General features: G+C 69.2%; 1 protein-coding gene across 22 annotated transcripts; it reads left to right on the top strand.

The window, feature by feature from the left end:
- Positions 1–1,074: 1,074 nt before the first annotated feature.
- Positions 1,075–22,878, top strand: PHLDB1 (pleckstrin homology like domain family B member 1). 22 transcript variants are annotated; one of them, XM_087778372.1, is made up of 26 exons: positions 1,075–1,137; positions 5,590–5,691; positions 6,121–6,244; positions 6,321–6,491; positions 8,346–8,471; positions 9,946–11,057; positions 11,830–12,072; positions 12,140–12,277; positions 12,399–12,536; positions 14,540–14,668; positions 15,908–16,063; positions 16,175–16,285; positions 16,468–16,557; positions 17,250–17,372; positions 18,224–18,361; positions 18,866–19,021; positions 19,458–19,625; positions 19,967–20,083; positions 20,199–20,292; positions 20,497–20,541; positions 20,962–21,253; positions 21,361–21,451; positions 21,533–21,679; positions 21,835–22,054; positions 22,140–22,225; positions 22,446–22,878. In XM_087778372.1, exons 2-26 carry the CDS (start codon positions 5,632–5,634, stop codon positions 22,584–22,586), a joined length of 4,416 nt encoding a protein of 1,471 aa, XP_087634498.1. In that variant the 5' UTR covers positions 1,075–1,137; positions 5,590–5,631; the 3' UTR covers positions 22,587–22,878. The 22 variants fall into 22 exon arrangements, with proteins under 22 accessions (XP_087634498.1, XP_087634499.1, XP_087634500.1 ...); XM_087778373.1 differs by having other exon boundaries at positions 1,092–1,132; XM_087778374.1 differs by lacking the exon at positions 1,075–1,137 and adding an exon at positions 1,564–1,705.
- The last annotated feature ends 665 nt before the right edge of the window (positions 22,879–23,543 follow it).

Consider the following 23,543-nt stretch of genomic DNA (forward strand, 5'->3'; position numbering starts at 1 on the left):
GGGGGGAGAGCGTCCGGAAGGGACTGTCCCGTGCACGGGCTCCCTGTCTGCTGCAGCTGCTCTTGGGCCAGGCTTTGGAGGCGGTTTAGCTTGTTTAGAACCAGCTGCCTGTCCTTCCTGCGGCCCTTTCGGTGTCTGGGGAGGTTGAAGGCTTTGCCTGCCTTGGCGCAAGCAGCCGCGGAGACCGAGTTACTCGGCCTGCGTGTCGGGGCGCGTGTGTCGGGACCTGTCCCAAGCTCCTGTTCTTTCTCGGCGCTGGCGGATGGAGGAGAAGGAAACGCTGGTTTCCAGAAAACGTGGGGGCTGATGTGAGCGCGAGCGGCACCCCAGCGCGGGGTCTGCTGTCCCAGGGCCGTTCCTCCCCACGAGCGTTACTTGCCTCATCTCACAGAGCTGCGCTCCCCTCTAAACTCATCTCGCCTGCTTGACGCGGGGCCTGCGGCTAGCAGCTTCGCTGGCCACCGCCGAGGCCTGCCGGGGAGCGCAGCAGCAGCTGCTGCCGGAGCTCCCGAGCGTGCAGATGGAAGGAAAACGCCCTCAAGGCAAGCGTGCCGTGCTCCCGGGAGAGCCCTTCTGTGGGAGCGAGCGCGTCTCGCGTCCCGTGGGCTCCTCTGCCAAAGAAGTTCGTGGTCTCTCCTCCGTCGGCGGCACCCGAGGGGAAGTCGGCCCTGATCCCCGTCCTGGGAGGGCGGGCGAGCAGACCCCCTTCCCTAGCGAAGTAGGTGACGAATGCTGGTAACTCGGTCGTGTTCGGGAGTGGCTCGTCTGTACGATTTTAAAATGGAGTCGAGGTTAGTTCAGGCATCCAAGGAGCTTTCTTTTTCTTTTTTTTTTTTTTCTTAAATTTGTTGGAGGGTAACATTGAAGCCGAGGCGCGCTCCCCCCTTTTGTAACCCCGTACCGTCCTGGCCTAGGGACTAGAGCACATTCCAGTGTACACAGAGCCTACCACGTCTTTAATCAAATAAAGAGTATTGTCAAAGGAACCGGCCGAGGGTCGTGGGCTCCTTCCGGGGGCGGAGCGGCGTCCCCGGCCCGGCCCTGCGGGGCGGGACGGGGCCGGCACCGGGGCGGAGCGGAGGCGGCGGCGGAGCCCGGGACGGGGCTGCCGGAGCAGCCGAGCCGAGCCGAGGTGAGGTGAGCAGCGGCGGGGACGGGCTCGGGGCCCGGCCGGGGGCAGCTCCTCCCTCCCGGGCGCCCTGTCCCGCTGGGACCCCCGGCCGGCGGCGGGGGGCTCCGGGGCCGGGCGTGGGTCGTGGGGGGCTCCCGAGGCGGGGCGCGGGGATGGAGCTGCGGGCGGGGGAGCCGGGGAGCCCCTTGGGCCGGGAGAGCCGTCCTTGCACAAGGCGGCGGCGGCGGCGGCGGCGGCGGGCGGGGAGCCGGGGGTCCGCGGCGGCGGCGAGCGCGTCGGTGCGGGAGCCCCGAGAGCGGGCGGCCCCCCGTGGGCGGCTCTCCCGGCCCCCCGTGGGCGGCTCTCCCGGCCCCAAATCCCGCTGCGGCTCCCGGGCGGTCGCGGGGGGAGGCGGCGCCTGGCCCGGGGCTGCCCCCGCCGGCCCCGACGCCTCTCGGGGAGCCTGGGAACGGCGCCGGCCCGGCCAGACCCCGCTCCGCGGCGGGACCTTGTTTACTCCGGCTTCCTGACACGCTCTCGCCACGGCCCCTTCGGCCGCTGCCAGAAAGCCCGAGGAATTTGGCAGCCCCAGAGGTACCCAGCTGCCGCGCCGAAGGGCCGCCCGCTCTCCCACCCCTCCGCTGCTCTGCGAGCCCCCCGCCCTCCCCGGGCACCGGGCAGGGACCGGGCGGCAGCAGGGCCGTGCTGCCCAGGCGGTCCTTCGGCGAGTCCTCGTACGTCTGGGTTTGCCGCGCGATGCCGTACGTCGGCGGGCGCGGGGCTGCAGCGGGCAGGGTGCCACGCGGGGCGACGGAGCCGTGGGTTTGCGTGACGGGGCGGTGCTTGCTGATGGCCGGACACCAGAACGGAGGGAGCGGTGCCCGTTTCGGGGAGGCGAGGTTCGCCCCTGCCCCTCTCCCAGCGAGGGCAGGGCTGGGCGATGGGTTCGTGCCAGGGACCGGATCCGAGACCCACGAAACCCGTCCCGTGCCGCGGTCCCTGGGCTGTCATATGTGCGAGGAGCCGCAGATGCTCCCCGCTGAGCCGAGCCAGGCCTGCAGATGAGAAGCCATCATTTGCTACGAGAGGGCTTTGAGGAAGGAGCCTCCGTTGTGCAACCTTACAACGAGGGGTCTCAGAGCTCAGCAGCGGTGGTTTTCCTGTCCGTGCTGCGGTGGCCGGAGACATGTGCTGACGCTGGGCTCGGTGCTCAAGCTCCAGCAGCGGTCGGGACCACGCACGGCATCACCAGCCCTCGGAGCTGGCTCGTCTTGGGGAGCGTCGGGTGCAGGAAAGCAGGGGCGCGCGCCCTCCCTGGCCCAAGCATGCGGTGGGCGTACCCCAGCCCGCAGAGAGCCCGAGGTGCGATGCCGGCAAGGCCTCGGCTGGAGCGCAGCTGTGCCGCACCGTGGCGGTGCGGGAGCGCTGAGATCAGCGGGTGCGGCCGGGATTCCTCGGCTCCCGCCGGAGCTGTCTGGCGGCTGATTTACGGTGATGTTATTGCCAGGAGCGTTGCGTCGCCCCAGCAACCGTGAAGCGGCCCCCGCTGCCCCTCGCCCGGGTGGGATGGGGCCGGCTGCGTCTCCCCTGCTCGGCGTGGGGCAGCCCCAGGCTCGGAGGCAGCGGCCGGGAGCAGGCTCCTCGCTCCCCTCCGGCTTTGCGCCGGAGATGGGCTTCCCCTTCCCAGCCGCCGACGGAAGGGTCGGTTGTTTACCGGGGCAGAGGGTGTGGGAAGGGGTAAACGCACCCTAAGCGCATTAGCAGATGGGGAGCGAGCAGGCAGCCAAGTTGGACGGCGGCTGCGATGCTGCGTGGTGCGCACCCGTTAGCTCGGCTGCTCTGGCTTCCTCCAGTGACTCACTCGGCTGCGGGTGGGGAGGAAAGGCCATGTGTGGGATGCTGCGTGCCTGCCCCTTGCATGCTGCATCCCAGGCAGGGGGCAGCTGGGGCACCTTTGGGCGCCCTGCTCGTGGCAGGGTGCCAGGCTGTGCTCCGGTGCATCGGCACGGCCCTTCGCAAGCATGGGTCGGCTGGCGGTGCCCTGGCTGCGCCCTGGCCAGCGGCACACGGTGCGGCTCTGGGGTCTGCCTGCCGGCTGCTGGCACCCGGCCACGCTGACGGGGCGCAAGGCAGGCCATGTCGTGCCTGGCTGGGTCTCGGCGGGCAGGAGCGGACCCCCGAGCCCCCCTGCCCGTCCGCGTGGGCTCGGGGCAGGCAGGCAGGCAGGTTACAGCCTGCGGGCAGTGGGGTGCAGGGGCTCCCTGGGAGTACGGTGGTGGTGGGGCAGCGTGTTCGTGCACAGCCTGCCCGGCGTCGGCGGGGGCCCTGCAGCAGCGGGGCTGGGCGTCCTCCCAGGTGAGGCCTCTGCCTGTGCCGTGAGAAGAAAGGGGCTTTTGTCCTCCGAGAGGCCGGGGCCGAGCGGGCAGCCCTGCGTGCGGGGGGCACGGGGGCCGTGGGCTGTTTGGCGGTAACCGAGCCCGACCCCTTGGCATTCGCTGCCTTCGCCGCTTCCCACGGCGGGAACAAGCGGCGCGTTCTGCAGGCGGTGGCGGGAGAAGAAAGGCCGCCTTGTCCGCCCCAGCGGTGGGGCGCCGGCCGGGGCAGCCGCACTCCCGCCCCGCATTCCTCCGGCAGAGCCGGCTGGAGAGGGGCTGCACCCCCTGAGGGACCGGCTGGGGGGACGGGCAGGCGTCTCCTGCGCAGTGAGGAGCCAGGTGAGGGGCTCTGCCAGGGCGGAGGGTGATGCTGGGGGGCCGGCGACTGTCAGCGGGCAGGGTGGGCATCGGGGAGCAGCTGGACGCCAGAGTCACCCTCCGGCTCATGGGCAGGCAGGGCTGCCTGTGGAGCAGGGGGTGCTGGTGGAGCGAGTTGGGGCAGCAGGCGATGGACAGGAGCAGGGATGGATCCCCCGGGCGGTGGAGCTGGGGGTCCCCCATGACGCTCACCCGGCCCCACTGGCACAGCCACGCTGGGAAGGGGTTAACACCGGCACAGGATCCCGCCGTGGCCCCGCTCCCTTCCTATGCAGCAGCCTGGCCCCTCCTGGCTTTTCCTCCTTCCTGGACATTGCGGCAGGGCCTGGGTGCAGGCAAGGGGCAGGGGCTCAGCCGGGCTGTGGGGTCTCCTGATGCTGGGAAGCGCGGCCCCCCTGCGCCTGGGGGACATGGGCACGCTGCCACAGAGGGTCCCGCTGGGCTCCCGGGCCAGCACCGGGTGGCAGGTAAGGGAAAGGGGGGGGGTCCCGCCCTGGCAGCCGGTGAGCTCTTCCTCCCCCTGTCTCAGCTGATCTGTCCCCAATCCGTTTGGGGCGGCCGCGGTCCCCACGGAGCCCACGCAGCGGGGCAGCTGGCTGTGGCGTCGTGCAGAGCTGCCCGGGCTCCGTCCCAGCCCTGGAGCCCACGCCTGGTGTTTTCCAGCGTTTCATTTTTTCCGCAGTGTGTAATAGCCGCCCGCTCGCCCCCGCAGCCAAGTCCGGCGCTGTCCAAGTCTGGGGGGGTCCCTCACCCCGTGGGACGCCGGGGCTGGCGGGACCACGGGCGATGCTGCAGGGAGCCGAGCCTGGGGCTCCTCCCGGTGCTCCCGGCTGCCCTGGGACCGGGGTCCCTAACGGGGGTGGAAGCACTCCCGGTCCAGCTGCCCCAGCCTACCCGGGAAGGGTTAAGCCACATTCGGCCAGGCCCGGGCGGAAGGGAGGGACGTGGGGAGCAGCAGACGGTAAATTTAGTAACCCCGGAGCATCCCGGGCTGTGACGGTGGCGTGAGTGCCGGGTGACGGAAATTGTTCCTCTCTGAGCTGCCTCCTACCCGCGTGGAGACCAGCAGCTGGTGGCTCTTCCCATGGGCAGCGGCGCTGCCGGCCAGGCAGGGCGCGGGCAGGGACGCGGCATGCTCAGCTGGGCTTGCGTACCCCAAGGCGCTGCTGCTGCCTGCCTCTGCGGGAGCAAAGGTGCAGTGCCCGGGTGCCAGGGACGGGCACTCGTGGCACGCGCGGGTGTGCCGGGGTGTGCCGCGGGCTGTGCACGGGCAGGCAGATGTTGCTGGGGACAGCTGGATGCTGTGCTCGCGTGTCCTTGTCCCCCAGCAGCCATTGGGGTCCAGCTGCCCATCGCTCTCAGCGTTTAGGGCGTGCGTTTCCTACACCACCTCCCCAAAGCCCAGCCAGCGTGCCGGCTCCTTCTGGCGCTGTGTCGGGTGCTGACGCTTGGCGCGCACGTGGGTTTCCCCGGGCGGACGGAGGCTCGTGCCTCGCCAGGCGGGGATGCTCGCTGGCTTCAGGCAGCTGCTGCTGGGCTGGAGACCAGAGCTCAGGAGGGGAATCCGCTTGCTGGCAAATGCCACTTCGGGGTGGGGTAGGGTTTGCGAGGCTTGTGCTCAGGCTGCCAGATGTGCAGGCTGCCGGCAGGGATGTGCGGGAGGAATACGGCAGAGCCGTGCCCGGCGTGGTCGCCTGTGCTGACGTCCTCTCTTTCTCCTGGCAGCAGCCTGTGCTCGAGAGCACCCGGCGTCTTCGAGCAAGCACCATGGAGGCACCCGGCAGGATCCCCGCCAGCCCAACCCGCAGAGTCCAGACCATCATCCAGGTGAGCGTGCAGGGCCGCGGGACCTCTGCCCTGCGGGAGCACGGGGATCCGGCCGGGAGCCCTTCTCCTCCGCAGCCAGCCCCGCCATGGGTGGCCGACGCTGCCCCCCGGCTTCTCCTCGCCCCAATCCTATTACGGGATCGGTGGCAAAGCCAATTGAGCTAAGTGGCTGGCAGCTCGGATCCTCTTAGATGCAGCCCAAGCCCTGGGGATCTTCTCCCACGGCAGCTCACCTCCGCTCCCCAGAGCGGGCAGCACGGGCAGGAGGGAACCCTCAGCTCCTGCGCCCCGCTGCCAGACCGTCCTGCCCGCACGCGGCTGTGCCTGGGCATCGCTCTCTGCCTGCGTGCGCAGCTGTTTCCGAGCGGCCCGAGCCAGGAGGGCTGCAGCCGCGGGAGCTGCGAGCATCCCTCCCCTCTCTTCCTGCAGAACAGCCCCCTAGACCTGATCGACACGGGCAAGGGCCTGAAGGTGCAGACGGAGAAGCCGCACTTGGTGAGCCTGGGCAGCGGCCGGCTCAGCACCGCCATCACGCTCCTGCCTCTGGAGGAAGGTGAGTGCCGGCTGCTGGGGGGGTCCCCACAGGCATGCCGGCGGCAGGGACGCTGAGCCACCCTCTCTGCCGGCAGGGAGGACCACCATTGGCACAGCCGCGAGGGACATCATCCTGCAGGGCCCTGGGCTGGCGCCCCAGCACTGCTACATCGAGAACGTGCGAGGGACGCTCACCCTGCACCCCTGCGGCAACGCCTGCGCCATCGACGGTGTCCCGCTCCGGCGGCCCACGCGCCTCACCCAAGGTAGGGGCGGTCCGGTCTCCTCCGGAGCAGGTGGGGTTGTGCCGTTGGGTATAGGGGTGTTTGCGGATCCATTCTGAAATCCCAGCTGGGATGCTCCTGCCCCTTTGCTGCAGGGTGGGGACGTGCCGGGTGCCGGCACCGTTTGGGAATCGGCTTTGCCATGTGCCCAGGGGTTGTGCCGCGCGTGAGATCGGGAAGGAGAAAGCGACTCCGGCCGGCCGGTGCCGGGCAGGGTTTGGTCCCCGCCGTCGCACCCATTTCCCAGACGTGTACAGTAGAGATGTTGAGCCGGGTTTGGGAAGGGGAGGCGAAGGAAGAAAACAACTCGGCGGCCGCGGGGCGTCGCTGCCGGGGACCCGCCGCTGCGCTGGCGTGGCCGGGGGGCCTTGGACCCTGCCGTCCCCCCCGGCCGCTCCCGGGGCAGCGTGGGCAGAGCCGTGGGTCCCTCCCCACGGGGTCCCCTCTCCCCGCACGGCCCGTGTCACGTTTTCCGTCCCTGCCCCGGTTCCCGGGTGAGGCCCGGCCCCCGCCGTCCCCGCCCGCCCTGGCCCCTCCCCGGGGGCGGTGCGCGGCGCTGCCCGGGCGGCGGCGGCGGCGGCGGCGCGGTGAGTGCGGCGCGGCGCGGGGGCCCCGCGTGTCCGCGCCGGGGGGGGGGCGGGGGGCGCGCTGCCGGCCCGCCGCGGGTTGCAAAGCTCCCTTGCCCCCCGCCGGCGGCCGCGCTGCGCCCCCCCCCCCCGGACGGGGGACTCCGCCCGCGCGGGCGCTGCCGCGGGCGACCTCGCGGGGGACAACGGGAGCCACGCGGCCGCCGGGGAAGGGGAGCGACGGCTGCGGGCGGGGTCCCGCCGCGGTGGGAGTCGGGGTCTGCCGGGGCGCGGGCAGGGCCGGGCCGAGAGCCCCGCTTCTCCCGCCCGGTGGCCGCGGGCAGGCGGGGTCGGCTGCGGGGCCGGGGCGCGGGGCGATGCGCGGCTCCGCCGGGGCCGGTGCTGGCGCGCAGGGAAGGCGGAGGTCGGCGATGCCCCGAGCCCGAGCAGCCGCTGGGCTGGAGGAGCCGTTGCCGGGCCGGGCGCTGGCATCGCCGCACGGCGGGGAGGATGCTCTCGTCGAGCCGGGGTGCTGCGGCAGCTCCTGCGGGGAGCACGGCTCCTGCCCTCCCCGGCGCTCGGACGAGGCTGCCAGGCTCCCGCGGCGGCGATGGCCTCCGTCTGTACGGGCTCTCGCTCGCCTTGCCACCAGCCTGGGCTGCCGGGTGCTCCAAAAACCGCGTCCCCTGCGGCGAGGGATTTTCGGCTGCGGCTGTCGGTGCGGAGCGAGCCTCTCCCCACGGCCCTGGCAGGCGCTTCAAAGCGGGGTGTGTCTGCAGCGCGGAGCCTGCCGGCACGCAGCTCCCCGGCACCGTGGGCAGTGGGGCAGCAGGCAGCGCATGGCCCCGCTCCCCTTCCCGAGCTGCCTTCCTCCCCGGCGGCCGCTCGGCACCTTCCCCTGAGCGGGCTGCCGCTATGGGCCGAGAAGAGGCATTTTGTGGCCGGGGACAGGAGCTGTCTTGTCTGCAGCTGGCAGCCGCGCAGGCCCTGGAGCGCCGCCAGCTCCCTCGCGGCAGCGCAGCCCCCGGCGGGGACCCCAGCTGTGCCTGCGCCTGCGACGCGCTGCCTGCAGCTGCCGGGGAGTGACCTGGATTTCAGCCTCCCTCTAAGCCTCTGCTGACGGCAAGGGCCCGCTCCCCTCCTGGGGACGTGTTGTAGGGCCAGGCAGCGCCCGGCTGCCTGCCTGCGCCGGCTCCTGCCTCGCCTCTTTTCGGCACCACTCCGGTGCGGCCGGATGGCCAGCGGCTGACCCTCTTCCGTCTCTCCCCAGGGTGCACCATCTGCCTGGGCCAGGCCACCTTCCTCCGCTTCAACCACCCTGCCGAGGCCAAGTGGATGAAGAGCATGATCCCGGCGGGGGGCAGGAGCCCGGCAGCTCTCTGCGGGCTGCCAGCAAGTAGGTGACCCCACCTCGTCGCAGGCAGGGTGGGGGGGACACCGGGGCACTCCCTGTCCCGCGCCGCCAGCCTTCCCGGCACACGATGCTCTCCCAGCCCTGTCCTGCCCAGGCTGCCGCGCTTGGGAGCAGGGCTCACGCCCAGCTGCGGATGTGCTGGCCGTTGGCTCGGCAGGGCAGCTGCGCTGGTGTTTGTTAATGATTAACATTGCCTTGGAAGAGGGTAATTGCGAGGGCAGTGAGGCACAGCTCCCGCCTCTGCCCAACCTGGCCATGGCAGAGCCATCACCCATCAGCCTGTGCCAGGGATGTGGGGTGCGGCGGGGCCCCCCCGGCTGCCTTGGAACCAGTGTTTACATGCTTGGGTGGCTGTGCGGAGGCTGCGAAGGCCGTTTCCTCGGCTGCAGTCCTCCATCTCGCTGGCTGCTTATCTTGCTGTGTCTGCCTGTCTGTGGGGCCGATGGGACGAGCGCCTGTGCCGAGGTCCGGCACTGCGCCCAGCTACCGGCGATGTCTGAACCCCCGGCGGCAGCAGTCCTTGGGCTGGCAGCCCTTCTCCCTGCCCCGACCGGCACGCCCTGGCACGGGGAGAGAGCTTGGCAGCCTCCTCGTGCCACGTGTGTGCCGGGAAGGCAGCGCGCCCTGCAGCTGGGGGACGGGAGGAGGGACGTCGGGAGGTGTCGTGGCCACAGAGGCATCCTGCGACTGCAGAGCATCCCGTGGCTGCTGCCTGCATTGTCCCGGCATGGTCCCTCTCTGCCCTGCAGGATCGGATGGGATCGCATGGGCAGGGCTGCGGCACATCCCCCTGGGTGCGGAGGCGCTGCCGGCCACTGCGGGGGAGCCACTGGGTGCCAGGGGGTGACGCAGCCTGGGTGGCACGCCGTCCTGGCCAGGCTCCGTGCCTGCCGTGATTAGCTCGTCCCCTGAGTGACAGGGACATCGGTGCTGCGCCGGCAGGACGGCGCAGCCCGGGCAGGGGGCACCCCAGCCGGGGGCGCGGGGAGGCTGCGGGCGACGTGGCAGTGGGTCTGGACACGCCGCGGGTCTGCGATCGGTGGCTTTTGGCTGTCGCATCTCTGTCCCCTCGCTGGGGTGCCGGAGCATGCCAGGGACGAGGGGTGGGCGCCGGCGGCTGGCGGGGGCAGCTGCTCCCTAGGGAGCAGGGCCGGGAGCTGCTGGCAGCGCAGGGATGTCGGGAGCAGGCGGCTGGGCTGCGCTATCGGGTTTCTGTCTCCCTGGTGATGGGGCCAGCAGGACGCCGGCCTCCTCCCTGGCCAGGCTCCCCAGCCGGGAAGCAGTGGCAGCGGCGCGCAGGCAGCTCGGGGTGATGGGGAGGAGAGCTGCGACCCGGCGCTGGCTCTGCGAGGCTGCATGGAGGGGTAATGCGAGGCTGCTTTGGGGGACCCCAGCCTGGGTAGGGGCTGTGGGGGGGTCCCACCACGCTGACGCCTGCTCCCATGTCTCCCCGCAGAGCCCGAGGCCCTGGTGAACGGTGGCCGCCAGCCGGCCGAGCGCGGGTGTCCCAGCCACAGCTCCCTCGTCAGCTCCATTGAGAAGGACCTGCAGGACATCATGGACTCGCTGGTGCTGGAGGAGCCGGCATCGCCCGGCGGCAAGAAGCCGCCCACCCGTGGCCGGTCCCCCCTCTCCCCCGTGGTGAATGGGGGTGGGCGTTGCCTCCTGTCCCCCCCGCCCAGCCCCGGGGCCACCTCGGGGGGCTCCAGCTACGAGAACGCCTCTCCCCCCTTCTCCCCCCTCTCCTCCCCAGCCAGCAGCGGTGGCTACACCAGCCCCTCGCCCAGCAGCCAGGAGCAGGGTCCGGCCGTGCCCCCCCTCGTCCCGCTCCGCTCCTCCAGCTACAACCACGCCGTGCAGCCGCCCCCCCAGCACCCGCCCCCCCCACCCACTGGGGGTCCCAGCGAGCCTTGGCCAGCTGAGAGGCTCGGGGACCACCGGGCAGGCAGCCCCCGGCTGACCCCCAGGGCGGCGCCACGGCCGCGGGCAACCCTGCAGGAGCGGCCCCCCAGCCCCTTCCGGGAGCCACGGGACCCCCCAGCCCCCAGCCGGCAGCCCACCAGCAGGGTGGTCCCAGAGGCCCGGCTGCAGCCCCCTGAAAGCCCGCGGGCAGCCCGGAGGAACGTGGAGAGCATGCGGGATCTGCCCCCCCTGAGCCCCTCCTTGTCCCGCCGGGCCGTCAGCCCCCGGGCAGCCCCCGACGCCCCCTCCCCGCAGTCCCGGCTGGGCAGGGAGGTGCCCGGCAGCCCCCGCACCAGGCGCAAGGGCCTGGAGGAGCCAAGGGGCTCTGGGAGCCCCTCGCCCCCACTGCCGGCAGAGACCCCTCCGCGCCGCCCCAGCTTTAGCACCTGCCTGAGCCCGGCATACGGGCTGGGCTCCCCGGCCATGTCCTCGCCCTGGCAGAGCCCCCGTGCCCCCAGGAAGCCCTTGGGGGACCCACGGCCGCCAGCGGGGCCACGGGAGCGCAAGAACAGCATCACCGAGATCAGTGACAATGAGGATGAGCTGCTGGAGTACCACCGGCGGCAGCGGCAGGAGCGGGTGCGGGAGCAGGAGATGGAGCGCCTGGTGAGACCCGGGGCCGGGGCTGTGTTTGAGTATAGGACGCCCTCTTTGCAAACGCCTTTCAGCTTTTGCTGCTTTAAAACCCGGCCCTTGGCTCTCTGGGATTTGCTGCAGCTGCCAGGCTGCCAGCTTATCTGAGGGGATTACGGCCCAGAGTGGCCATCGATGCATGGCAGCTCTCCGGGAGCACAAAGCCCTTGGCTCGCAGCAGCCCGGGGAAGCTCGTGGGGTCAGCACGGCTCTGCGGGGCTGCCAGCTGAAATTGTGGTGGCCCTGGCTTTGCAAAACCATCCACGTCTCGTCCAGCCCCGCCAAGGGCCGCGTCTGCCGGCGACGGTGCTGTGGCTTTGTGGGCGCTGCGTCTATATTTAGGATGGATGGAGTTTTTATAGAGCCAGCAGCTGCCTGGGTGGGGTTTGCCCTGTGCATCTGCCGGTCCCGGGGGCTGTGCCACCGGAGCCCTGTTTGCTCAGCCCTGACTCACGCCCGGCGCGGGCGGCCTGAGTCACTGCCTGGAAATAGCGGAGGCGCTCGGTGGCCGGCGCTGCTGCCTGTAATTAGTCCGTCTACGGCTCCCAGCGCGTCGTGTGCCTGGCTCCGGCATGGGGTTGGGGCGGGCTGCATCGAGCTTTGCAGTGTCCCCAGCCCGTCCCAGTGTGCGGGCAGGGCAAGGAGCGAGCCTGCATCCCCATGCCTGCCATTAGCACGGGGTCCTGTGGGCTCTGGTGGCGGTGCGTGCTGGGACAGGCGCTGTGCCGACTGTTCTTCCCCGCAGGAGCGGCAGCGCCTGGAGACCATCCTGAACCTCTGTGCCGAGTACACCAAGACGGACGGCACTGAGCCGGGCGATGTGCAGCGGCTCCTGGCCGGCGACGCAGATGCTGGCCAGCGGGCGCCCAGGGGCGCCATGGCTCTGGGCCGTGCTGCCAAGGAGCTGCGGCAGAGGGAGAGCTTGGAGAGGTCGGATGAGGAGAACCTGAGGGAAGAGTGTAGCAGCACTGAGAGCACCCACCACGAGGTGAGTGGACTGCTGTGCCGCGCCGCGCCACGCTGTGCCGCACCGTGCCAACCTGCCCTCTCCACAGCACGAGGAGCTGGCCGGCCCCCGGGCCAAGGAGGCGCAGCGGCTGGAGGAGGAACGTGCCAGCATCCTCGGCCGCCTGGACCAGCTGAAGGGCCGTGTCAAGGAGCTGGAGCAGCAGCTGCAGGAGACATCACGAGAGGTTAGGGGACGGGGTACCCCACTGGGTCCCCCGCCGCTCCCTGCCCTTGCCAGCTGGATCCTGTGGGTGTTGAGCGGGATGCGGCTGGGGCAGCCGTCCTGACACAGCCATGCCCGTCCAGGCGGAGATGGAGCGGGCGCTGCTGCAGGGTGAGCGGGAGTCGGAGGCGGCGCGGCTGCGGCAGGAGCAGGAGGTGGTGCAGCAGCTGCAGGAGAAGCTCTCCAGCCTGGACGCCAGCATCCGGAAGGAGCGGGACAAGGTGAGCCCCAGGGCAGGGCTCCCCGGCACAGGCTGCGCCGTGGCCACCCCGGTGCTTGCAGCCGGTGCTGGCGCCCCGTGCTGCGGCGTTCCCCTGGGGGCGCGTTCTCCTGTCCCCAGGCTCTGCGGAGGCATCGAGGAGCATCCCCTTTGGGTTTGCGTCGTGGGGGGGTCTGTCTGTCCGTCCGTCTGCCTGGGACTGTTCCCACGGCCCTGCCAAGGAGCACGGGGCTGATGCTTGGGGTGGGTTTCGGTCGTTGTCCGTTGCGCCGGCAGGGTCTTGCAGCGAGGCTCTGTGGTGCGGGTCTCTCCTGTATGGCTGCCTTCCCGTATGGCACCCCCCCGGGGCGGGGGGGCCTCAGTGCTCCCTGCCCTTGCTGGGGGGCTGTGTCTTGTGGCAAGTCCCCCACTCTGCTGCCTGTCGGGTCATCTTCACGCGTGATGGCGGCTGCCACTGTAGTGTTCAGCTTGCTGGAGGTGGCCAGGAAATTGCTGCGGGTGTTTCATTTGGCTCAGTGGCTGAGGAGGGGGGTCCCGGCCCCTTTCCCCTGGAGTCGTCTCTGGTGCAGTTGCTGCCGTGATCTGCCAGCCGCGCCCGAAGGCACCCGTACCGCTGCGTGCGTGGCACGTTCGTCCCGGCTGCTGGTTGCCAGCCATCCCACAGCCTTGTGGGCAGCATGGCACAGCCCTGGGCAAGCTGCTCCACGGCGGGAGAGCCACTGGGACCTGGCTCCCCGCTGCCCGAGGCCGGCATCCCCGTGCAGCCTATGCCTGGGTCCCGCCGGCAGCTCTGTGCGTCCCTGGGGGTCTGGCTGGCCCCATGGCTGGAGGTGCTCGGGCTGTTTGGTTGCCTGTGGCCAGGCAGAGCTGCCGTCTGCGCCTGCCAGCCGTGCCCCCGTGGCATTTGGGGTTTTTGTTCTGATTTTGGTCTTCAGTCCTTTGCAGGCATCTTCTCTAGCCAGGGGCAGCCTCATGCAGAGCCAGGAGAGGAGCACAGGGAAATCCCCCTCCCAACCTCTCTGCTGACCTAACCACCTGCTTTCCTAACCAGCCAGCACTAATTGCACTAACGGTGCCTGCGCTGAAGTCTGCCGTCACCTCTGACATCTCTGCATGCCCGGGAGCCCCCTGGGCACCCTGCAGCCCCTGTCCCGGGGCACCCACCTGTGCCAGCCCTGTCTCCCCCCCGGCGCGTCCCCCCCGCGTCCCTTTGCATGGATCCCCTGTCTCCGCGCTGCCACGGCATGGAGCAGGGTTTCTTGCAGCGTGTGTTTCCCAACGCCTACCCCCCGTATGGGTATGCCAGACCTGCGGGACGTGGTCCCCTATGCCAGCCCTGTGTCGCCGGCCTCTGTCGTGCTGCCCCTGCGGCTGTGGGAGGGAGGGTTGGGGATGCTTCCCCCTCCTCCTGGGGCCAGGAGCAAGTGTCTGCTCTGCCGCTAACTCGGCGCAGCCTGAGCAGCTCCAGCAGCAGGGTTGGACCTCAGTCTCCCCTTTTTGCTGCCGTCCCGCAGGCAGCCCTCTCCCTCCGATGGAGAGGGGTGGTCCTTGGTCCCTCAGCCTGCGTGCAGGACCTGCTGTGCTTAACTGGCAGCATCCCATATGGTGAGCGTCAATTAACAAAGGTAGTTAGCGGTTGTTCAGAAGGTGTGCGTGGTGCAGCCATTTGCAGGATTGGGATGACTTTCTCCATGCTGTGAGCATCGATCCTTTTGCTGCCCGTAAGCGGGCTTTGGGCGTGGAAACGCGAGGCTGAGGTCCAGGGCTGGCCGTAACCCCTCTAACACCGCCCGGCCTGGGTCCCCATGGCTGTTGCTCTCTCGACCCCTCCGTAGATGCCGTGATGCTCCTCCCCGCGAGCCCCCTCTTTCTCCAGCTGAGCCCCTCTCTAACTCTGCAGCTTCTGCATGGCGCGGATTTGAGAAGTGTGTTTTCTCTCTTTTTTTTTTTCCTTTTTCTTTTTTTTTTTTTTTTTTTGTTTTGTCTCATTCTCCCCCAATTCAGGAAAGGGCAAAGGTTGATGCTGAAAGGAAGGAGCTAGAGCAACTCCGGGCGCTTTACCATGAGTCGAAGAGCCACCTTGATAAGTGCCCCGAGTCAATGCGGGAGCAGTTGCGGGAGCAGATGCGAAGGGTCAGTGTCTCCCCCCTACCCCTCCCGGACCATGGCCCACCTCCCTCCGCTCCAGCTTAGGCCAGCTCTTCCCCGCCAGCCGGGGCCGCACTGGGAGCGTCGCACCCGGGCTGGAGGCGGCTGGCGCCGGGCACCGCCGTCCTGGTAAGCTTGCCGCTCGCCCGGGCCGGGGGCGTGGTGCTGGCTCGGCAGAGCGCGGGGCTGCCCCCCACCGCGGAGCCGCCGTGCTCCTCTGGACCGGGCAGGGCGCGAGCATGGATCGTGCCCCGCAGAGGAGGGCAGGCTGGGGAGCCTTGGGGACCGCTGGGTCCTCCCGTGTCCGGTTCCAGCTATTTCCTGTGAGCGTTTATTTACACGGTGCCGTCAGTTTATGTTACCGCCGGTCCACAGCGTTTTTTTCCCCTTATCTGGTATTTTCTGGTAGTGGCCGACCTTCCCCAGTCCGTGGCTGGCGCCTGCCCGGCCCTCAGCGTGCAGAGAAACCCGCCTTGCTGCAGCCTGCTCGGGGCAGGCACCCCCGTGTTGGATGCGGGTCCTGGCGTGCAGTGGCCAGGGAGAGCGATGGGGCGGTCCCAGTGCGTGGGAGCCCTCGGTAGCCACCACGCTGGTGGTGCCACGCCATGCCACAAGAGCAGCAGCTGGCCTGCACCCATAGCAGGGTGAAACGCGTCCCCACAGCGAGCGAGGTGCAATTGCCGCCGGTGTGGCACTGGCAGACCCTGAGCTGAGCGCTACCGTGGGCTTGAAGGCTGGGAGGGCGTGCGGTGCTCGTCCGTGGGGGCTCTGCCGCCCGTCAGCTCGGTGACATGGGACCACCTGTGATGGTTACACCAGTGCATGGTGTTTTACAGCCCAGCAGGGCACAGCGCCGGCCCGGACGTGGTTCAATGGGGGCAGCTAGTCTACGAGGGCTGGGTGAAGCCCCCGGCCACAGCAAGCTTCTCATCTCGTGGGGGCGATGGCTCTGACCTGGCCGGTGCCCGGTGCCTCCATCGCCTTCTCCAGCCGGGCAGGGGTTGCCGGTGTTGCCCGCATTGCTGGTGCTGAGCAGGAGGGAAAGCTGCCTGCCTGTGCACACAGGGCACTGGGGACAGGCTTTGCCACGGGTTCCCGTTCCTGGCCAGCACCAGCAGGACACAGGAGCACAGCAGGGGGTTTCGCTGTGGGAGACCTGCCTGTGGGATACGGAGGTACCTGTCCAGAGGGAGTGATCCGCCATGCCCTTGTGTGTGTCCAAAGGAGGCGGAGGTGCTGGAGACAGAGGCCAAGCTGTTTGAGGACCTGGAGTTCCAGCAGCTGGAGCGGGAGAGCCGCCTCGAGGAGGAGCGCGAGGCACGGGGCCAGCAGCTCCTGCAGAGCCGGGCCGAGTGCCACCGCAGCATCGCCCGCAGGAAGGTAGGGGTGGAGGGGGGTGGCAGATCCGGCACGGCCGGGCTGCACCCCGCGGCCCCGGCTGAGCCCCACGGCTTGCCGGCGGCCAGCTCATCCCCACTACCCGCTCCCCAGGAGCGAGTGGCCGCCCTGGATGCCCAGGCTGCCCAGATCCAGCTGCAGAGCGCCCAGGAGGCCGAGCGCCTGGCCAGGGAGAGAAACGGCATCCTGCAGCTCCTGCAGAAGGTAATGCAGCAATCAGGGGGTCAGCATGCCCTCCCCGACCCTGGGGGTGCCCGAGGCAGGGGACAAGATCGCGCGCCGGCTCTTGCCAAGGTGCTGACAGTCGGGGCGAGCTTGTGGGGGAGTGGCCACGGGGTGCCAGTAACCGTCAGCTGCCTCTGCCTTCGCTGTTGCCCCACGCTCAGGAGAAGGAGAAGCTCGTGTCTCTGGAGAGGCGATACCAGCTCGTCACAGGCGGCAGGAGCTTCCCCAAAATGTCCTCAGCTCTCAGAGAGGTAAGTGGGGAGAGGAGGGTACAGCCCCTAGGGCTGCTCTCCTGCCACCCCAAGCTGCTGTCGCCAGTGGAGACGAGCCTGGTGCACCTCAAGCTCTGCGTTGCAGCAGCTCCTGTGCTCCCAAGCGCCTTCTGGCCGGAGCCAGGTGCTCCTGGCTGCTCAGAGCCTCTCCCATGGGCTGCAGAGACCATCGCCACGTTGGGAGGGAGGGAGGGAGGGAAATGCAACAGAGCTGGGCTTGGGAGCAGCAGCGTCTCCCCTGCCAGGCTGCTCGGGTGCTGCGGGAGCCCCGGAGCAGTCCGGGCTTTTAGCAGGCGGCTTGGCAAGGGCTATGAGTGCCCACGAGGGAAGGGCTTGGCATGGCTGCGGAGCACCCGGGGCAGGCACCGCCTGGGGTCCCGTCCTTGCCAGAGAGCAAGCGTGGGGCTGTCTTGGCGCTGGTACAGGAGACTCCTTCCAGTTCATGTCCGAAGGCTTTTAGGTGACAGCGGGTCGCCCCGTTGCCCTGCTTGTGGCTCTGAACAGGGAGCCAGAACCACAATGCCCCTGGGGACTTCAGTGCCACCCGACCCGCTGCTGGGGAGAGGGGCAGGATGGCAGAGTCCCCTTGCTCCTACCTGCAGTGGGGCTCCTGCTGCTGCCACCTTGCTGCCTGTGCCCGCCTCGCCTATGTGATCTTTACCGTCCAACAGGAGACCCTCCGTATCTCAGAGCCTTATGAGCTGTTGGAGGGAACTAAGTCCCTGAGCCCCCTGCCAGCAGCAGCTGCCTCCTTAGCTTCTCCTGCCGCCCGCTCCTACCCCAAGGCACAAGAGGTAACGGGACTAACTGCACGCGCTTGCTCGCTTGCCCCCTCCTTGGCCAGGCCACCGCCAGACCCTTTACGCAGACTAATGTCACCTTCGGGCAGCAGAGCATCCCCGCAGCAGCACGCCGAGGTGGCACAGCTGGGGCATTTCTCATTTAGCTCTCCAGCAGCTCTGCTCATTAACACTCAGACCCCGATTTCAGGTGCTCTCCTGAGCCTGCTGGGCGTCCTGGCTCCCACTGCCGCCCTCAGTTTTAACCCTGGCATGGCGCCGTGTGCCACAGGCATCCCTCCGCTTCCCCCTTGCCCGCTGCTCACCCGCTGGCTGGGCGCCTACTGACAGCATCCTTTAGGGTCCTGCTAGCCTGGCCCCCCCCAGAAAAGAGCAGATCCCCAGCTTTAACATGTTTGGTTCAGGAAGGGTGAGGAAGTGGATTTTTAAGCTGGCTCGGAGCAGCTAGAGCTGCCTCGTCCAGTGCTGTCACACTGGGGAGAGCTGGTGACTGGGGACCCCGGGGGACCCTGAGATCTGGGTGACGGGAACAGCTGAAGGTGCCTGGGGCCTTGGCAGGGCAGGCTGCAGCCCCCTGTCCCCAGCCTGCAGCCAGCGAAGCTGCACCTAAGGCAGGAGCGAGGCAGCGTGCTGGGACACGCAGCCCAGCTCGGGCACCCCGCTCCCCGCACGGTGCTGTGCACCGAGGCAGCCGCAGGCAGGGAGGGCAGCGAGGCAGGGAAGGGCTGGGCAGGCGGCGGTGGGGCACACGGGCGTGGGGAGATTTGCTCCCGCTTTGCAGTTGGCGCCATGATGCCAGCGCATGGGTCTAACTCTCCTCCTTCTCCTCCGCCGTGGATTTCTAGGAGTACATGAGGCTGTCTGACGTTTTCAGGTTCTGCAGCAGTGCGCACGGCCCCAGCCTGGACACTAAAGCTTCTGCTGCTGCCCCTGCTGCCGCTCAGCGCTCTTTCTTGCTTGCTGTACCTCCCGCAGTCGACGAGGTACCCGCTCCAGAGCATGCTCGGGTTTGCTCCCTTGGGTTGCCCGCCACATCCCGGGCAGCGAGGATGCTGCAGACCGCGTGGCTTCCCAGCGTGCCCTGGTGCTCAGAGCGCACCTCTCTCTTGGGCTGGGCGACTTGTCTGGCTGCAGCTGAGCAGGGAGCAGAGGCTGGAGCCCGAGAGCGCTTCTCGCCTGCTCCGGACAGGCTTTGCCCTCTGGGGTGGCAGCAGCAGAGCTGGGGAGCAGAGTGGGTGGCCAGCTGGGTGGGAGGGTGGCCCTTTGCCTGTTGGACCCAGTCCTGGCCACCAGTCCCAGGCAAGGAGGACGCAGAGCAGGCGAGGACCTGACCCGGTGGGCTGGCGTGGCAGGGAGCACCAGCTGCCCTTCCTCCTGGGGATGTGGCACCCTCTTTTGGGGGCTGGAGCTGCCTGCTCGTTCCCCTGTGCCTGCTTGCCCGTGCTCTGAGCCTCTTCTCCCGGTTTAATCTGCTTCTCTCCGCCCAGTACGTGACCGTTGAGCAGCTCTCGGGCATCCTGGGTGGCCTCCGCACCCCTGCTGCTTCCCCACTGGGCTGTGCCCCTCCAGCTCCTTCATCCTCGGGCTGTGCTGCTCCTCCTCCTCCTCTTCCGTCTCTCTCTTCTCCCTCCGTCTCTGCAGAGGTTCGTGCCCCGTTTCCCTCCCTCTGCCCCCGTGCTCTCACTGGGAGCTGGTGGGGATGCATGGGAAGGGGTGAGCTGTGGATGAGGCCGAGCTGCAGCCCGGCCGGGCTCTTGCCAGCCTGCGCACCCCTCGCTGCCCTGCCCGCTGCTTCGCTGCCTGCCTGGCGGCCTGCCCAGCCCGCAGCGCAGGGCAGGGGGTCTCCGTGCCCTCTTGATGTTTGCATTGGTTCTTGCCAGCCCCGTGAGCAGCAAGGGGGTCCCGGAGCTGCCGGGACTCAGCCCGGGAGTGCGTGGGGGTCCCCCGGGGTCTGCAGGTCCCATTCTGGGGGGGCGGTGCAGGCACAGGCAGGGATGCTCCGACCTCTCTATCTCCGTGCCTCTGTCCCCCTCGCTGCATTTCACCCTCCCTCCTTTCTCATGCGATGTCTCTCTCCAGATGGAGCAGCAGCTGCCGGGGGGCCACATGTGGCTCCCGGCTCTTGATTTAGAGAAGTGGTACCAGGAGGTCATGGCTGGCTTTGAGACCTCCTCCTCCTCTGTCTCTCCTCCTTCTTCCCCTCCTCCGCTTCCAGCTAAAGCTCACTCCTCTCACAAGCCTCTCCAGGTAATCCTGGCTCCCTGCCGCTGGGGCTCAGTCTTTGGGGCTGCCGGCCGCAGCGGGAGCGGGGCAGCGCGGGGACGTTCCTGCCGGCTCTGCGCCCTGGGTGCTGCCAGGCACCCAGCTGCTGTGCTACAGCGGGCAGGGGCAGAGCTGACCCGCAGCGGGCAGCATGCCTGGGGCAGGCAGCCGCTGCTTCCTCTTGCCTGTACTGCTGCCAAGATGGCACCTACACAGGGGCAGGGTCTGGGGAGGGGACGCTCAGCCCCGCCAACAGCTGAGCCATCCGTCCGGGGGGCTTTTGCAGCCCCCCTGTGCCCCTCTCACCTCCGTGTCTCTGTGCCCAGGTCTATCGTGCCAAAACGGAGGGTGACGCTGGTGCCCTCGCCCCTCGGATGAAGAGCGGGACCCCCTCGTCCTCGCAGCTCAACCTCGCTGTGCTGGGGCGCAGCCCCTCACCCAAGGTACGGCTGCCGGGGGGAGCTGGGCGTCGCGCGTCCTCGGACGCCCCGGCCGCGGGTCCTGTGCGCCCAGTGCCAGCCCCCATCCCCGCAGCTGACTGCCTGCTGTCCTGCCCAGGGCCCCCCAAGCCCGGCGGGCAGCCTGCCCCGCAACCTGGCAGCCACACTGCAGGACATCGAGACCAAGCGCCAGCTGGCCCTGCAGCAGAAGGGTAAGCTCCGGCTCCGCATCCCGGCTCTGCGGTGCGGCAGGACATTGGGAGACGCTTCCCCCGCTGCCGCTCGGGCGGTGGAGAAGGGAGCCCGGCCAAGGGTGGCAGCGGCAGTGCTCCGGCGGGACGCGGTCTCTCTCTCACGGTCTCTCGCTTTTCCCCCCCTCTCCCTCCCGACCCCTCCGCCCGACGGCGTGTCTCCAGCCGAGCCACTCCCAGCAGAGCCCTTGCAGCCGGGTGATCTACCAGGTAGAGACGTGGGGCAGCTTGGACTGCCTAGAGCAGCCCAGAGGCAGCAGCATGGCTGTTTGCTGGCACCTTCTGCCATCCGTAGGAGGGGCATGACCAGCCCAGGACCCCGGGTGCCTCTCGACATCCGCTTAGGGACGACCCTGTGCATCCCTAAGCTGCTAATGCTTTGCCCAGCCCGCTCCTGCCAGCCTGGCGCATGTGTTCCCCTTGGCTGCCCGGGCCCCCCCTCCTGCCCGGACGGGGGCTGCTTGCCGTGCTCACCAGGGAGTTGTGACAGCGGCTCCCACCTCTGCACCCACCGTCCCTCCCCGCCTCCAGCAGCACCTGCGGTGTCTTCTGCCCGCGCTGTCCCCTCACCCACCGCGGTGCGGCTCTGAGCGCGGTGCGCTCAGTCGTCGTCTTCTTCCCGCGGCGCAGGTCAGCAGGTGATTGAGGAGCAGAAGCGGCGGCTGGCGGAGCTGAAGCAGAAAGCGGCCGCAGAGGCTCAGTCCCAGTGGGAAGCCCTGCACGGGCAGCCCCCCTTCCCCGCTGCCTTTCCCCCGCTTGTGCATCACTCCATCCTTCACCACCACCGTCCCCATGGCGTCGGGCCCCGGGCCGAGGAGCTGGACCATGCATATGACACCCTCAGCCTGGAGAGCTCAGACAGCATGGAGACCAGCATCTCTACCGGCAACAACTCTGCCTGCTCGCCCGACAACATCTCCAGGTAACCCTGGGGCCAGCTCCCGCGGCCAGCGGCACAGTCCACGCTGCTGGCCACGCCGCGGGCTCGAGGTCCTTCCTGCTGGCGTGGCAGCTGCGGCTGTCTTGCAGTGCCAGCGGGATGGAAGCAGGGAAGATCGAGGAGATGGAGAAGATGCTGAAGGAGGCGCACGCAGAGAAGTCGCGGCTGATGGAGTCCCGGGTGAGTGGGGGCACCAGCGCCGCGGCCAGCTGAGTCACGGGTCCGCAGTTCCCGGGGCTGAGCGCCTGCGCGTGCCGGCAGGAGCGGGAGATGGAGCTGCGGCGGCAGGCGCTGGAGGATGAGCGCCGGCGCCGGGAGCAGCTGGAACGCCGGCTGCAGGATGAGACGGCACGGCGGCAGAAGCTGGTGGAGAAGGAGGTCAAGCTGCGGGAGAAGCACTTCTCGCAGGTGCGGGGCGGGCTGCTCCCTCCGGCGCGGGGTCCCCTCTCCCAGCCCAGCTAGCGAGGCAGACCCAGCTCTCCGCCAGCGTCGCGGGGTCTTGACGGGGAGATGCAGCTCTTGCCACCAGTGCCGGGCTTTGCAGGGCTGCGTTGCTTTTCCAGGCTCGTCCCCTGACGCGGTACCTCCCCATCCGCAAGGAGGATTTTGACCTGCGGCTGCACATCGAGTCCTCGGGCCACAGCGTGGACACCTGCTACCACGTCATCCTGACGGAGAAGATGTGCAAGGGCTACCTGGTCAAGATGGGCGGCAAGATCAAGTCTTGGAAGAAGCGCTGGTTCGTCTTCGACCGCATGAAGCGCACCCTCTCCTACTACGTGGGTGAGTCCCTGCGCTGCCCCGCGCCATTGCCCCCTCCCCGTGCCACGGCCTGCAGCGGTCAACACCGGTTCCTTCTCTCGGGCAGATAAACACGAGACAAAGCTGAAGGGCGTCATCTACTTCCAAGCCATTGAAGAGGTTTACTACGACCACCTCCGCAGCGCGGCAAAGGTGAGAGCCGGGCACCGCCGCTGCCCTGGTGTCCGCTGGGACCCCCCCAGCGTTGCTGCGCCCTCCCGTCACCCGCCGCCACGCGGGCAGGAGGCAGCTTGTGCCGGGGACGCTCCCGGAGCGGTCCAGCTCCTCGGGCTGCCGAGGACGGGGCCCCGGTGCTGAGCTTCGCGGGGGCGAAGGGGGCAGAGCGCTGACCCTGCCCTCCTCTCCTCCCCAGAGCCCCAACCCCGCCCTCACCTTCTGCGTCAAGACCCACGACCGCCTCTACTACATGGTGGCACCCTCGGCCGAGGCCATGCGCATCTGGATGGACGTCATCGTCACCGGGGCGGAGGGCTACACCCAGTTCATGAACTGAGGGTGCTGCGCACCCCAGAGCCGCCAGCTCGACAGACTCCTGAGCAGCCCCAGCGGAGAGGCGCTCCCGGGGCCCTGCTGCGCCCAGGGCCGCGCACCCCACGGCGGCGGAGCCGTGCTGGGCGGCACCGGCGTGGCCTGCTCCGCCAAGGGAATAACGGCCTTTGGGTTGTTGTTGCTGTTGGTTTTTTTAGGTTTTTTTTTTGGTTTTTTTTTTTTTACACGTTGACTTTTTAAAAACGAAATTTACTGGAAATGTATCAAAGTGCTGAAATGTAAAAAGTTGCCAAAGACCTGCCGGTGCCCAGAGCTTGCTGCCCCGGGGCGGGGGGGCGGGGGGGGGTCAGACCCCTGCGGTTACGGTGGGGGCGGGGCTCGAGGCAGGGGCGGAGGCAGGGAAGGGGCGGAGCAAGGGCAGAGGCGGGGCCGGGGCCCGAGGCAGGGGCGGGGCTCAAGGAAGGGGTGGAGCAGGAGCAGAGGCGGGGCCGGGGAAAGGGAGGAGCAGGGCTCGAGGCAGAGGCGTGGCCAGAGAAGGGGCGTGGCCCCGGGCAAAGGCGGGGCCAGGGAAGGGGCAGAGCGGGGACGGAGGTGGGACCGGGGCAGAGGCGGGGCCAAGGGTCGGGACAGAGGCGGGGCCGGAGAAGGGGCGGAGCGGGGCTCGAGGCAGGGGCGTGGCCAGAGAAGGGGCAGGGCCGTGGCAGAGGCGGGACCGGGGAAGGGGCAGAGGCGGGGCCAGGGCCGGGGCAGAGGCGGGGCTGGAGAAGGGGCGGAGCAGAGCTCGAGGCAGGGGCGGAGCCGGGGAAGGGGCGGAGTGGGGGGGGCCAGGGAAGGGGCGGAGCGGGGCTCGAGGCAGAGGCGTGGCCAGAGAAGGGGCAGAGGCAGGGCCAGGGCAGGGGTGGAGGTGGGGCGGGGCTCGAACAGAGGCGTGGCCAGGGAAGGGGCGGGGCTGGGGCTCGAG

The sequence above is a fragment of the Nipponia nippon genome, unplaced genomic scaffold (assembly GCF_047370975.1).
Source record: "Nipponia nippon isolate SJK-2023a ecotype South Korea unplaced genomic scaffold, ASM4737097v1 scaffold_43, whole genome shotgun sequence".
NCBI lineage: Eukaryota > Metazoa > Chordata > Aves > Pelecaniformes > Threskiornithidae > Nipponia > Nipponia nippon.